Source organism: Teleopsis dalmanni, chromosome 1 (assembly GCF_002237135.1).
Source record: "Teleopsis dalmanni isolate 2A chromosome 1, ASM223713v2, whole genome shotgun sequence".
In the NCBI taxonomy this organism is placed as follows: Eukaryota; Metazoa; Arthropoda; class Insecta; order Diptera; family Diopsidae; genus Teleopsis; species Teleopsis dalmanni.
Window position 1 is genome coordinate 16,960,977 of NC_051846.1, and position 15,914 is coordinate 16,976,890.

Below are 15,914 nucleotides of genomic sequence, written 5' to 3' on the forward strand. Positions count from 1 at the left end.
CCACTCAGCTTGTGCTTGCTCACCATTTTTACGTCCCGCAATCATTTGGTGCTGTGATTTTAAGAAACTAAATTCAAACTCAGTATGGAAAAATTCCTATCCTAGCACATTTTTAAAGCAAATTAAGCAAACAACAGTTTTGTATATTATGCAAATATTAAATATAAATTGACAATTACTTAGTTTGCTGCTACATGCTAAACGCTTCGTCGGTTTCATCTTCGACAAAGTCAATTCAATTACTGACTTCAAATTGTGCAAATTTAAAGTTTTCGACTGTGAAGAGCAATCAAGGTTATTCGATCCGACTTCTTAATTAGTGAGTATATGTAGATATGGTAGACCTAGAGCGTTGGTGCGATTTATTGATGCTATATCAAGTTCAATATTTTCAATTTATTCTCTGCTTGTTTTCTCATTCTTCTTCTCAATCTGTAATTAAATATTATATCCACACTAAGGGTAAAGTAAATCAAAGCTACTATTGCTATTGTTATAATTGCTTCTGTTATCATAGCAATTATATATAAATGCATGCACAAATATGAATATAAGTAAATGCCATGTTCACCAAAAAGTAAGATTATTATTTTAAACTTAATTTTATCTATTAAGAATTTAAAAAATAATAACATAAACTTATACACACTTTTATAGTTTAAATTTAAGTTTTAAATTACCGCAATAAATGATGAGGATTTTTTTATATTTCAACACATCATATTTAAAATAACTTAATTACTTTTTTAAAACTATTATAAAACGACTGATAAATTATTTAAAACATTTGTAGATATTAGCTCTATAAAAAATGTACAAGGTCCAATTTGGCGAAGAACTTTAAGACCACCTATTAATTGTGTTAATAAAGTCACACATTTATAATCGTATTCTATATATGAATTATGCCACTAAATTTGATTCTTGCCAATTCCTAAAAAAAACAAATATTTTACTCACTTTTGTAAGTAATGCACAGCTCAGCTTAAAGTGCTAACTAATAGCGCTAAAAAAAGCGAAAAATAAAAAACAACTGTATTAAAAACATTACATAAAAAGAAAACAAATTTGTGTAAACTGTGCAAATTGTAGTTTACATAAATGCAATGCAATATTAGTAACATTGTTATTGCATTTTTAAGCCAATAAATTATTAAAAAAATGTTAGAATGTTATATATGAACTTAAGTTAATGTCTGTATGGCAATTAAATACCATTTTATACTTTATTTGACTTTTAGAACACGTACTTAAATGATTCAATTGTCACACTTGCGCAATTCATATATAAGATAATTTCTTGTCTAATTATTTTAAATATATTTTGGAATCAAATTGTTTGTAGATATGAACATTTCTGTTTGCTATTTTTATTTTTTTGTCGTTTTTTTTTTGTGACACATGCTGAGGTGATTAATCTAATTTTAAATTAAATGAAATTCATTTAACGACATGTGGTGGGTGCATGGGACGCCTTATCAGCAAATCCAGTTAATAACCAGAAACTTTGCAAATTCTTTGCATTTGATTATTTAAAGTTTATTATCGCCTTTTATTACTCAATTATCAGAAGCAAAATACAAGTGTTTTACTGCAAGTTTCATTCACGAATAATTCACGAGTGAAGCTACATGTTACATATGTCCATACACAACTTAGTACTCGTATAACAAAAATATATACATATTTGTACCGCAAAAAAGATTGCGAGTGTTCGTACTTTGAGCTCGCGTACTTGCACCTGAACTCACAGCGGAGACAGCAGACGCCTATTAGTTGCTTGTCATTATGGTCTGCTAACTAAATTAGACTTTATAATCTATTTGTTATCTCAAGCTAGCGATGGTTTACTTTGTACTATCAGTGGAAAATCGGTAATAAAATCGGTTTACTGCTGTTCGGGATTTTCTTCTTTTGATTGAATTCTGATTAGAAATGATTTATTGGCTTACAGCACTTAATAATCACTTAACTGCTTTCCAAGAATTCTACAATAAAATAAATTTGCTTTTAAAAAAGTAAATAAACAAAAAAAACGTATCTGCCAGACAAAAAAATTTGCCCAAAAAATTCCATTGACTACGTAGAATATTTAGACGTTTGCAATAAAAATAAACTAAATTTGTTATTCGTAGTGTGTTTTATAAGGTTTACGTCTGAATATGATGCAGATGCTTAACGTTGAAAACATTTTTTAAGCTTATGCACAATGTTTTAAACTCAATAGAATCGTCGGGTCAAATTGGACCCATTTTAGGAGAAACATTTTTTTCTTGAAATAGGTTATTGCTATTTTGGATACTTTAACTTTTAATTTTCTTTTTAAGACTATTCAAATTTTTTTAATTCACAAAAAATATATATTTTAATTTGACCTGTAATGGAGGATAGTATAACTAACGCATTAATCTTGAAAATAATTGAATAAATAATTTTACTTAAATTTTGGAATGAATGGAAGAACATATTGCCATACCTTGTGCTCCTTATCAAGATGAATAGCTGCTAACATTTATAAAAAGATGTGTATTTCGGTAATAAAATACATATCGTCAAAACCAGTCAAATGCAATACAAGTCCTTAAGTTCTTTTAATCTGTTACTAATTATACATAAACTGTTTAATTGTATAGAATTTAAGACCGCTTTGCAGTGTGTTTGACATTTGATTTAAGGAGTCATAATGTTACCACAAATAATTTATTCATATTATACGATTGATACTCGTTGATACAGATTACCAGAAAAACCGTTCACTTTAGTTCGAACTATACCAGTGACGACTGCTCTAAGGTACGGAGGTGTGCGGCGCACACCCTAACATAATTTGCAAAATGTCAAATAATATATATAAATTTATTAAATATCTTTACATTGAAAATTAATATTATTTATCATATTTCCATATATATATTTTTAAAGATTAAAGTTTCAGAAAAAACAATTAAATATAATTGTCTATGAAAACTCAATCAATTTGCTTTCCTCAAATGCTATAGTTGTTAGTTGTGCTCATAAGTTTGCAGCTCAATTCGCAGAACACTTCTGTTATATTTCGTCTTTTCCCTTTAAGCAATTGCATTCATAAATTTCTGTCGTTAGTTGTGGTCAACAGAAAAATGAACAAAATAATGCGCGTATGCTCACGCTTGTAATATGAGAAATAGAGATTTATATAGTAGGAATTGTATGAGTAATTTTCTGTTCTATTCGAATATCAACAGAATGTATACGAATAAAACATGTTGATTTGCCGAAGCACTTAGTTGTGAGGTAAAATTTGCAGCACAAATCTCAGTACATTTTTATTACATTTCGTCTCTTCCCTTATAGCAGTAGCTCGCGCGAATTTCTTTCGTTAGGTGTGCGGAAAAGTTGGTCGCACATTCATACGTTGTAAGTGTGTTCGATTTTGTTTGATCACTGCATTAACAGGTATGGTTCTAAGTATAGTTATTATTAATGAAACATCTCATATATTTCAGTTTATCATTATTTATTTAAGCTGTACATGTAAAAACAACATTGTAGAGGGGCCGCACACCCTTCCATACAGGGCACGCATCATTACCGAACTATACGTACGTACACACAATCCTGAATTACCACCAGAAATATTGCCAATGACAGGCAGAACTTTATATTCTTCATTTTTTGCTTTAAAGAAGGTACTATTCTCTTCTATCCATTAAAACAAAGTGTGAATTTTTAGAAAGCTTTGCAGGACATCTCCAAAGTTAGTTATCAGTAGGCAAAAAGCCAAAGATATTTCATTAATTGTACATTGAAATATAGTTAAATGCTCTGCACAAGTAATATTGTGACTAAATTTAAGAAAATGAATGATGCTATAAGTACTTGCCGTAGGGTGTTGCACAAAAGAAACGTGTGATGGACGATCATTGACAAAAACGGTCACATACTAAAATTGAATTTTATTTTATTATTTATTTAGAATATTATTATTTATTTAGAATAACTGAATATATTTTGAATAACATATAAACAAAAAATAATTTTGATCTTGAATGAAATAATATTTTTTATAAATAAAAATAGTAAAATAGTAGCTGGTAGATGCAACATTTTCGTATCACTTAATTGACAATAGGAGTTTATATGTATATTCAATATCTATAACACAAACTCGTGTGTTGCCTCAAACATTTCAATTTGTTACGTTATTATAACGATTTTAGATATAATCAAGACTCTAACATAAATGTGTGAAAACTTTCAAACATTTATTTTTATTTATTTATAATTAACAATAAAAAATATAAAATTCAAATAATTGTTTGCTCCCCAGTCAAATGTATCTAATTTAGATATTTATAAGTTAAGATACGGTCACATAATTGTTTAAACATTCGAACCAGAAAACGAATCATTTCTGATTAATTTGTTACAAGTGATAAACTCGAAAATACAAAAAGAATTCACATTACAAATCAATATACTAGTTAATTATTAATTTTCTCTTCACTATTAGCAAATTAGCAAACTCACAAATGGATTTCGAATAAGTGAATGTTCGAGACAAAAACCAACTCCAGTATGTACAATAATATATAAAAACAGTTGTTTGTTATATGTGTTATGTATTTATATCCGTTGCTTGCTATTGTTCTGCGTACCATATCATGCTCAAACAGATATTGTTTGTTAAATATGTATAAATTTTTAAATGACAAATTAGCGAATGAATTTCGAATATATAAATGCTTATGCTTAGGAATGTAAGCGAGTGTAAGAAATCTGGAAGAAATTAAATAATCACTAACAAAGAAATCAAGTGAACTGTTAAATATCTCTGATTTGAACCATCTCAGCACTACCACTTAACGATCGAACAATTAATGTAAACATGTACATTAATTCGTGAAAATAACGTTGAACTTTTGAAAAATCCGTCATAAGACAAATTTATCTTGTAAATAAAACCTAACTAATTTAATTCATGCATTATGATATTGTTGTTACATTCAACTGTAGTGTGAGGGTTAATCGATATATTCAACGTAGATCATAAATAGCTCTATTACATTTCCGTGATGTATTTTCTAATGATTTTATGACAGTTGTTATGATGGATACATGCAAGTCTGATTTAAGAGTTACCCACATCATTCCACTTAAATTTATGAGGCTTCCGATAACAGTTTGTGATACTTCTACGGAATCTTTGAAGAAAATTCTTCTATTAATTGATGAGTGGCACCTTACTAATGTTGACTGTCGGCATAGTGAGGAGTTTATTAATTCTTTCTTCTCCTCTAGCAATGGCTATAAATTTCTTCAGTTATGACTCTTAATTTCGTGATATCTGCTTATTCGACAGTCCCAGGTTACAAGAAAGATGTCATTGTTTCCGATCCTATTTGGGTTAATTAATTTCCTAGTACTAAAGGGGGTAATAGTATACCATATTTGCTAAATCTTACCGTCAATGATTTACAGATGCTGATTGGTGATTGGTATTAAGTCCACGCAACCGTTAAAATAATATATTTACCTTTCCCAAACCTTATCTTGCACTAACATTATCGTTAATAAATTTTAGCTTTCTGTTAACTTGCATATTATACGTATTCATTTACTTAGTTTATTTTGTAATTAATTATTTCTAAATACGCAGTATTTACTGCGCTAATATTTTTCTATTGACTGATGTAAACAATAGCTTCTGCCTGCCGTTCGTTTAAAATTTCTTATAGTTTAGTTAAATATACCCCTCCCTCTATTGAAACTAAAACATCAACGTAAATTACTAGAGTTTACATCACAAAAGTATCTGATAGGAATGCACATTAAATATACAAAATGTAACTTCTCTCCACGTCACGTATGCTTTGAGGAGAACGCCACCATATAGAATGGGAAATTAGCACATTTTTTGTAAAGTATGAATGTATCTACAAGTATACTCGAATTTGCGAATAATTTTTAAATGAAAATATTGTGCACAAATATAAACAAATACCTGCCTAACCATGTAAACAAACAGTATATGCTTTATATTAGATTTCAGTACTTCTGAAAGTAACGTGTTTATTTAATTATTAAATTAACTGAACTTAACTCAATTCGAGCGCTCCAACAACAACAACTTACAAACAACAACCACCACAATAACAACGACAGCAATGGAAGCAAAATTTATTGATAATGCATGATAATCCATAGAACCGCATGCCGGTTTTTACGTACTTTTGTGGTGCAAATAAGTGCAGTGAGAAAAATATTTTTAGAATGTTCTCGTAGAAATGCAAAAGAATCTCATTATTTGCTCTCTTTGACGTGTGGAACTCTATCCAACATTTACAGAATATACATATGTGCAATCTTAAAAGGAGTATTCAAAATGTAAATTGCTTCGGTCGACCGATTGTTGTTTTACGCTACGAAGTGTATGCTTGTAAAAAGTTTATGCAAAGATTTTCTAACCAATTCTTCACATTTTATTTTTTATTCTTTCTTACTATTCTCTGACATTTTTGATAGCACTTTGAATGGTATCTGGCACTTTAAGTTTTCTTTATTTTAATGTATATATTTAAATTAACCACTCCTCCCCCCCACTCAACACTTCACTCATACATATAATCAATGTTTATATATAGAGGGAGGATAGTTGGTCCTATCTTCTGCACTAAAAAAAGGAAAAATAATTTCTGAAGACAGGCAAAGAAATAAAAATAGATACGTTACGCGTTCCCAACGGAGCGAAGCACTGAGATCGGGCAGGTATTTTGTTCTATTGAACGCACTTAGTTTTGAACAGTAAAACTTTTGTTTTTCTATAAATTTTACTGTTAGTACTACATATAAACATAGTTAGTGCTGTGCTAAAAATAGTATTAACAACAAACCAATATTATCCTAAGGAATATTGAATCTGTAGTTGTTTCGTAATGTAGTGTAATCGTAATGCAGGTACCCATATAATTAGGAAGCAAATCATTTTTAAATTAATTGTAATAATTAAATATTCAAAAAAAAATTTAGTAATATGCTATATTTTACCTTCAAATACGAGTTATTGGTTTCGTTCAGTTTAGCATTTGAAAAACTGCATTTCATTTATTTGAAACTAAAGCCATTAAACTAATTTCAGTAATTTGAAATTATTAGAGGTTTTGACTGATTTCTAATTACTGCTTATTCGCTAATTTAGTATCTCGGTTCTTGTGTAATTTGGATTTCCTCTAAGTTCTTCTGAATAGTTTAGTCAATCCATTAATATACTACATTCTGCTCATATATAAAGATACAATAATACAATATATACCATATATAAACTCACAGAACAAGTGATGAGTTCTACTGATATACTGATACTAAGCTTAACATACATTACCGGAGTGTAGCGCACGTAAGGAGGGGAAAACCATGAATTCAGTTGCGTTTAGTGAATTTATCAAAGTCGTGGCGCCTCATTCGTTTGGGAGCGTTTAACTGCGTACAACGTTGAGTTTGATTACGGCGGACGACAGTGAAAATTATTTTCAGTGAGATATTTTTTTTCTTTTTTAGAATTATTTCGCTATAAATAGACTCTGTTGAAAATATGCGCAGATGAAGTGAAAATATTTGCTAAAAAATAATAAAAATATGATTTTATCTTTCATAAGAAATTAAGAATTAAGCTTTTTTTATTCTTTCCTAATTTTACTAATTTTAGTAATTTTTAAAAAATTCATTTTAATTGAAGTAAATTGGAAAACTTTAATTTTCTTTGCAGGTATTAAAACGATTAAATATCAAATAAATTGCAAGTTTAAACATTTTGACGTGAAACGCGACTGATTGACAATATAAAAAATATTTAAAATATTAAAATAACTTGACCCACATATTAATTTGTTTTAAACGAATTTAGTGCATTTATTAGCGCAATTAACATAATAATTTGTGTTTAAGTGTCAAAAATTTTATATTTGTCAATTTTTTTAAGTGTTTGTAGTATTAAAAATTTCCAGCTATAAAGAATTATACATATACATAAAATATTGTGTTTTACATAAACTTAAGAGAAAAATTTTTCAAAGACGTTAAGTAATTCATATAATGGCCCCAATAACCATTGACAATATCGAATCAGAATGTGAATTTGTTGCTAATTCCAACAATAACGCCAGCAATTTTAGTGAAAACGGTGATTTTATTGAAGAAGTGAACGACATTGTCGTTGAGAACGAGGACTCCATAAATGGTATTGAGTTCAATCAAGCTATAGGTAACAGTCAGCAGCAACAATTGCAACAGACCAAGGACGAAAAGCAGCAATTTCTTGAAAATGATGCCGGTACAACAGCTGAGAAGTGTCAGAACCAGAAACTCTTCAATAACCACAAGCAAATGCCATGGGAAGGACCTAAGGCTCAAGGACTTTATGATCCGCAAAATGAGCATGAAGCTTGCGGTGTCGGGTTCATTGTTGCCGTCGATGGCAAACGGTCTCACAAGGTAACAAAATATTTTAATATAAGAAAACGACCAAATTCTACAATTTTCTCCAAATTTTTTTTTTTGTGATAAAACAAAACAATAATTTTAAATTATGGATGGAAACGCAGGATGTTTCCCGTGCAAAGTGATAAAATATCGAATAAAGATAAATAAATATCGAAAGTGATTCTTTTGTCTAAGAAACAACATAGAAAATCATGCGTTAGGAAAGGGATCATTTTCCATATTTATTTTATATATTTAATATATAAATTATTTATTTATATTTTGATCCATTTAAAAGAATTTAATTTCCTGTACAATATGTTCCTTTATTTCAATGAATTCGGAATTTATAATATATCAAAATTATTTATTTTTATTATTATTATTATTATTATTATTATTATTATTATTATTATTATTATTATTATTATTATTATTTATTTTTTGATCTATTCTACGGAAAAGCACATTTGATTTTTCATATAACAATAAAAATTAAAAGATATTTAGGTTGGATTTCACAACCCTAACTAAGTGTCAATAGCATTTGAGGTCATGGTTAAGTCATCGACTTTACTGACTTAATTCCTACTTACGTTTGGAGAATTAAGTTATGACTATAAAATCGACCCTTATTCTACTGAAAATAGGTCTATGATCTAAAATATTTAAATGAATCCTTTTTGAAATATTGGGAATGCTTTAGCAGAAGGTTTTTATTTGGGAGTGATTTTTTTTGACACGTCTTGCTTCTATACAATTTTTTTTTTAATTCTTAGACTCGACTATCAAAATGTTAGATTTCATATTTATCGTATTTATATAACTTTGTTAAGAAACATTCACCAAATTTTGTCAAACTTACGGATTTTATGATGGTATTATAATAAAATATTGTTAGGTGATATAGAGAGGATACAGGCTTACGTTTATTTAGTTATATTATTGAAACTGATGAGCAACATAATAAACATTTAGAAATGAAATAGTGGAACACACAATGGTTGTTTTTCCTGTTATATTAAAGTGTCTATCAGTATTTTTATATAGTATTCTTTATTCGTTTTTATTTTTATGACTTAATATGTAACCCCAAATGAAATAATTTAACAAAACATGTTTAAATTACTTTTATAAATTGTAATAATAGTATTATTATTCCCATTCAGATAACGTAATTGTAAAAGTAAACTTCAATTTTGCAATTATGTAATGAAAATATAACTCATAGTATACACAATAGTGCTTTGCTTTTGATTATATTTTTTAGTTTTATTTAATGATGTGTGAAATATTCAAGCATTTTTAACTATACAACCACATTTCTATAAAAAATAAAAACAATATCCATTACTGTGCCTGATCATCGAGCTGTAAAAAAAATTAAGCTACAAGACTTCACATATTAAAGCATTGTCCAATTCAGTTAACATATTATAGTTTCAGTTCTATGTTTTTAAATATTAAATAAAGATTCCAAGTTTTAAAATTGAAATTGTTTATAAAGATTTCCTATATTTTTTTAACTTCTCTTCCTTTTTTCTTTTAGTGCTTCTAGTTGGCACTTTTTATTATTATTCTACTTTATTGGTATATTTTATTATTCTATTAAATAGTGTTGAAAACTCTTCTTCTACTTGCATCAAGTAACATTTGTTTATGTCAGTCCTTGCATTAAAAAATATATATATCTCCTTATTTTAATGGCATTTATTTCCCTTCTATTTTTTTCTTCTTTTCTTTATTGATGCTACTGATGTACAGAATCTTCAATAGTATCAACAAAAATGTGATATTTGTAGTGTTAAAATTTTCACATAATTAATTGAGTTTAGTTTTTGACCAATTTATACTTTACTTTATATAAACTTGTAACCATTTTCAATATAACATATTATTATTATTTTTATAATTACCACTTTATTAAATTTACTTAAGGATTATTTCTTATATTCTTCAAACCATTTTAAGAGCTATGAATTTATACAATTGTTTTAATAAGTTGGCGTCAAATTAAAATTTTTAATTTTTTAAGAAATCAAACTGAATTAAAATCAAATGTTCTATTTTTTTTGAATGTATTTTTCTATATTTCAAATATGTCTCAATGATATTACAAAATAATCAATCAATTATAAATCAATTACTTATTTTTGTGATATATAGTTCTTATATTTATTATACAGCTGACTAATATATTGTTTTATCTATTTTTCCGTTAAATCACCATCTATCTAATCATGTAATAATTTATAATTTAATATCGTATATATTTTAAAAATGTTTTAAGACTATACCTTGAGATAAAAGAAGTCTAACACACTTGTTCTTTTATATTTCAGATTCTTCGTGATGCCCAGACCTTGTCAGAACGGATGAATCACCGTGGTGCATGCGCCTGCGATAATGACACCGGCGATGGCGCTGGTGTACTGGCTTCTATACCTCATGGACTCTATGCAAAAGCTCTGTAAGTAATAGAAGTAGAAAATAAAGATCTAAAAAGTTTCCACTTTTTGTTGATGAAAGCAAATTTTTTGGCAGATATTCAGAAATGAGGTAGCAAAACAAATAACAGAGAGTAGATGAATTTTGTTGTCGTGGTTATTGTTGTTATTTGCAGTGTATATCACGCACACACAAAACAAATGTGTTAACTAAAAAAAAAATAATTTTTTATATATTTGGCTTTACTTTATTACATCATAAAAATAAATGAAAAATTTCTGATTTTCACGAATTTTCACGAATTTTCACAGTTAACCTTGAAAAGCATATAAAAACCAATTAGAGTAGCAATTGAAACCAAAAATAGATCGTCAAGTTGTATAGTCAACAAACGTCTTTCCCTTCCGTACCTGTTGGCGCACTTCTTACTTTTATAACTTTTATTTTTTATTTGTTAATTATTTAAATTAACATACAATGAGTTGTTAATTTGTTGCTGTTAACAGTTTGTAAAAAATAATAAATTAAAAATAATTTTTATTTATTTGATTTGAAAACACGATTTATTTATTGCAAGTCCAGTAAATTACTTTATTTTCCAGTTATTTATAATTATTATATTTACATCCATACATATTTACACATACTTACATTTCTCGAAACACAGTTTTCAATGTCAAACATCAAATTTTTAAAAATTTGGGTTAATTAATAATCTATAATATGTTTTCTATATTATTATTTATCTATAATAAAAAATCTATGAGTACATGGGCTACGTTTGTTTAGGATAAGGGATCGATGAGAGATAATTGAGTTTAAATTGAAATTAGCCGGATTTAAGGTGGAGAAACCTAAACATTTCAATTTAACGCCTCCAAAGAACAATGGGCCCTTTACATTCTTATATATCATTTTAACAGTTCTAAGTACTATTTCAGTTTACTAAACCGAAAAATATATTGAAAATCCAAGTTCTCTGAATTAGATTTAATCACTCGCTTTTAAAGGATTATCAACTGTAGATGTAACTATCAATATATTCATATAAGAAATAGATAAGTACCGTCTGAACATTTTATTTACTTTTTTAAAATATAAAATTTTTCGATAAATTTAAGATGCTTTTATCAGATTTTGAGATCATTTATGAGATTTTTTATGATCATTTATAACATAAAGTAAATAACTAAAAAACATATTTATGTATAAGGTTTTGACAGTAATGTGTCGTATATTGTAGCATATATGGTATGTAAACTAATTTTTACATTAATTAGTTTATCATCAATTATTTAACGTACTAGTAAATTTACCCACTCTGTAGAAATGCTAAATACTAACACTAACGCTATTTGTTGAAAATCGGCTTAGCACCGTTCGTATCTATCTATCTATGCTTATCGGAATATTATCGGAATATTTTACTGTGCATTACTCAGAAGTACACTACAACACAGATTTAGTTGTTATTATAAGTTGTTTAGTTGTTTAATTAATTACGTTAATTATTTTATTATTACGAAAGCGCAATGACTGCAATTAAAATATATTATAAATAATCACTGCAATCGGCTTCTACGCAAGCAGAAAAGTTGCTTGGCAACCCCTGACAAGTTCAAGGAACACATTAAAGTGATACGTTCTGCCAGATCAATGTACGAGCACTTGTAGCTTGTAATTACCCATACCCATACCCATACCCATATGACCCATTTGTTTAGCACTTAAACAGACGACTTATCAGCCACGCTTCTGCTCCGAACCCGCAAAAGATCTATTAATAAATTTAAATTATTCAAATGGCGCTTCCTAAATTGTTCGCGCCAAGCATTTGCCATTTCATCACAAAACAGCTGTGAACGACATCGTTTCCTTGGCAGAGTAACACATTTTCAGCTCTTAATAGACTGCATCGCGTGCCCACAGTCGAGTGCGCCATAATTTAGCAAATATTAGAGCATAAATTATATTACTTGACGTATCTGCTATCTGCTATCTGCTGCTGGCGTTTTTAATCACACGAGTGTGGCCTCATACGCCTGCACTGAGAGTTTAATTGTCAGAAAACAATCATTTCAGATTTTTTAAATAATTTAATTAATTACTTAACACAAATTTGTTAGATTTTATATTTTATTTTCAATCTTAATTTGATGAATTATTTTATTTCAGGGCTTCGCAAGGTGTGTCGTTGCCCAATCTTGGTGATTATGCTACTGGAATTTTTTATTTGGATGAGCAAACACATGCTCAAGCAGAAACTGAATTCAATGCATTGGCAAAGAGTCTTGGTATGGATATTATTGCATGGCGCACTGTTCCGACAAACGTGGATGCTATTGGTAGAGTAGCTCGCAAATCTGAACCGCTCTCTCGGCAAGTTTTTGTTAAACGCCCTACTCACATGGATGAGAAAAGTTTCGAACGTCAAGTCTTTGTGCTGCGAAAACGTGCGAGTCATGAACTAACGCAAGAAGAACGTCGCTTTTATATATGTTCCTTGTCGTCAAAGACTATGGTATACAAAGGCCTTTTTACTTCTGATCAACTATGGGATTACTATACAGATCTAAAAAATCCTGATTTTGACACTTATTTAGCACTGGTACACACACGGTTCTCTACTAACACTTTTCCCTCTTGGGAACGTGCTCATCCTCTCCGTGTGCTGGCACATAATGGTGAAATAAACACCCTACGTGGAAATGTAAATCTAATGAAAGCACGTGAAGGTGTTATGGAAAGTGAGATTTTTGGTACACAGTTGAAAAAGTTGTATCCGGTTGTTGAGCCTAACCTTTCTGATTCTGGTTCGTTTGATTGCGTTTTGGAATTCTTAACAATGGCAAGTGAGCGTTCATTGCCTGAATCAGTAATGACAATGGTACCAGAAGCTTGGCAAAATGATAAAACTATGACACAGGAGAAACGTGACTTTTATCATTGGGCTGCGTGTGTCATGGAACCGTGGGATGGTCCAGCTTTGATTTCATTTACTGACGGTCGTTACATTGGTGCAGTACTTGATAGAAATGGTCTACGTCCATCACGTTTCTATGTAACAAATGACAATGTTTTAGTAATGGCATCTGAAGTTGGAGTCTATGATATTGATCCATCAAAAGTTATACTAAAAAGTCGGTTGAAGCCTGGACGTATGCTTTTAGTTGATACTCAAGAAAAAAAATTTATACAAGACATTGAACTTAAGTCTTTCATAGCCAGATCACGTCCACATTCGGAATGGTTACAACAACAGGTAAATTTATGCTTATTAATTTTTATACATCAAAAAAGTTTTTTGTGTGTAATGTTTCATATTATTAACATGTCTTCAAATTTTTATTTGGAAATTTAGATGGTAAGTGTTAAAACTCAAACTGAAAAAAAAAATTCAAGAAATAACTGAAAATTATTACGAAAACAAAAGAATTAATAAAATCAAGTGAGAGTTAATTATATTCTAGAAGAAAAATGTACCATATAGTTTTTGTTAGTTCTTTAACCATGATATATTACTATTTTTAATTTAGATAACTCTCGATGAAATACGAAACGCCAATGTCTTAAATTCAAAAGCCGCAAATGATATCGCTGATACCATGAAAGATCCTTCAAAATCTGGTATTTTTGATTCTCGCTTATCGTTATTTGGATATACGACAGAAACAGTTAACATGCTATTGGTTCCAATGTTTAAAAATAAGTGAGTAAATTGAATAATAACTTTTTTTAGAAAACTTGTCTTATCACTTTTTTCTTTTTCTTTTAAATTTCAGAAAAGAAGCATTAGGTTCTATGGGTAATGATGCGCCTTTAGCATGTCTTTCAACATTCCAACCTATACCGTATGAATATTTTAAACAACTTTTTGCTCAAGTAACAAATCCTCCTATCGATCCATTCCGTGAGAAAGTTGTCATGTCCATGCAATGTCCAATCGGACCTGAAGCCAATTTGTTGAAACCTTCTGCAAAGCAAGTTCATCGCATTTGGCTAACAAATCCGATACTGAGCATTCCAGACACAAATCTCTTAAAACGTAATACTCACCGTGGTTGGAAAACTAAAGTTTTGGATATTACATTCCAGTTCACAGAGGGTGTTAGGGGTTATATTGATTGCATTGAAAGAATATGCCGTGAAGGCGCTTCAGCTGCCCAAACAGGATATCAACTGTTGATCATATCGGATCGAAATATTGGCTCAGGCAGAGCACCGGTATCTGCTTTGTTGGCTTTAGGCGCTTTACATCACCATTTAATTGAAACTTTACATCGTATGAAAGTTGGAATTATTGTTGAAACTGCTGAAGCACGTGAAGTTCATCATGTTTGTGTTCTGCTTGGCTACGGTGCAGATGCAATATGTCCCTATTTAGCATTTGAATTGGCACAATCTTTGCGTAATGATGGTGTTATTAGTCCTGATGTAAGCGATAAGCAAATCTACTCTGCATACGCTCAAGCTATTGACACTGGTATAGCCAAAGTTATGGCTAAAATGGGTATAAGCACTTTGCAATCATACAAAAGTGCTCAAATTTTTGAAGCTGTTGGTTTGGGTACAGAACTTATCAACAAATGCTTCCGAGGTACTCAAAGCCGCATTGGAGGAGTAACTCTAGAAATTCTAGCTAAAGAAAGTCTCGAACGGTATGAAATGACATATTGCAAAGTTTCACCTGATACTCGTATTTTACGTAATCCTGGTCAATACCATTGGCGTCACGGTGGAGAGGCGCATATAAATGAACCTTCTTCAATTGCTAGTCTCCAAGAGGCTGCTGTAAATAAAAATAGAAATGCTTATAATGCTTTCAAGATATCAACGTTAGACAGTGTCAAAAAGTGTACTTTACGTGGTCAATTGGAGTTTGTAACAAACCGTGAAAAAATTGATATATCCGAAGTTGAACCAGCAGGTGAAATTGTAAAAAGGTAAAAAATAAAGTGACTCTAAGTATAATGAAAATTTCAATGAAATTTCAAAAAATTATTTTTTAT

The 15,914-nt window shown here is 29.6% G+C and overlaps 1 protein-coding gene across 2 annotated transcripts in view; it reads left to right on the top strand.

The window, feature by feature from the left end:
* LOC119668579 (putative glutamate synthase [NADPH]) overlaps positions 1-15,914 on the top strand; it is a 33,398-nt gene that overhangs the window by 12,076 nt on the left and 5,408 nt on the right. The window contains exons 2-7 of one of the 2 annotated variants that reach the window (XM_038078131.1): positions 7,745-8,469; positions 10,800-10,927; positions 13,081-14,167; positions 14,267-14,269; positions 14,442-14,614; positions 14,688-15,848. In XM_038078131.1, the coding sequence (XP_037934059.1) occupies positions 8,071-8,469; positions 10,800-10,927; positions 13,081-14,167; positions 14,267-14,269; positions 14,442-14,614; positions 14,688-15,848 (2,951 nt within the window). In that variant the 5' untranslated portion in view covers positions 7,745-8,070. The remainder of the gene's footprint in view (positions 1-7,744; positions 8,470-10,799; positions 10,928-13,080; positions 14,168-14,266; positions 14,270-14,441; positions 14,615-14,687; positions 15,849-15,914) is intronic. The other variant, XM_038078132.1, reaches the window with a different exon arrangement.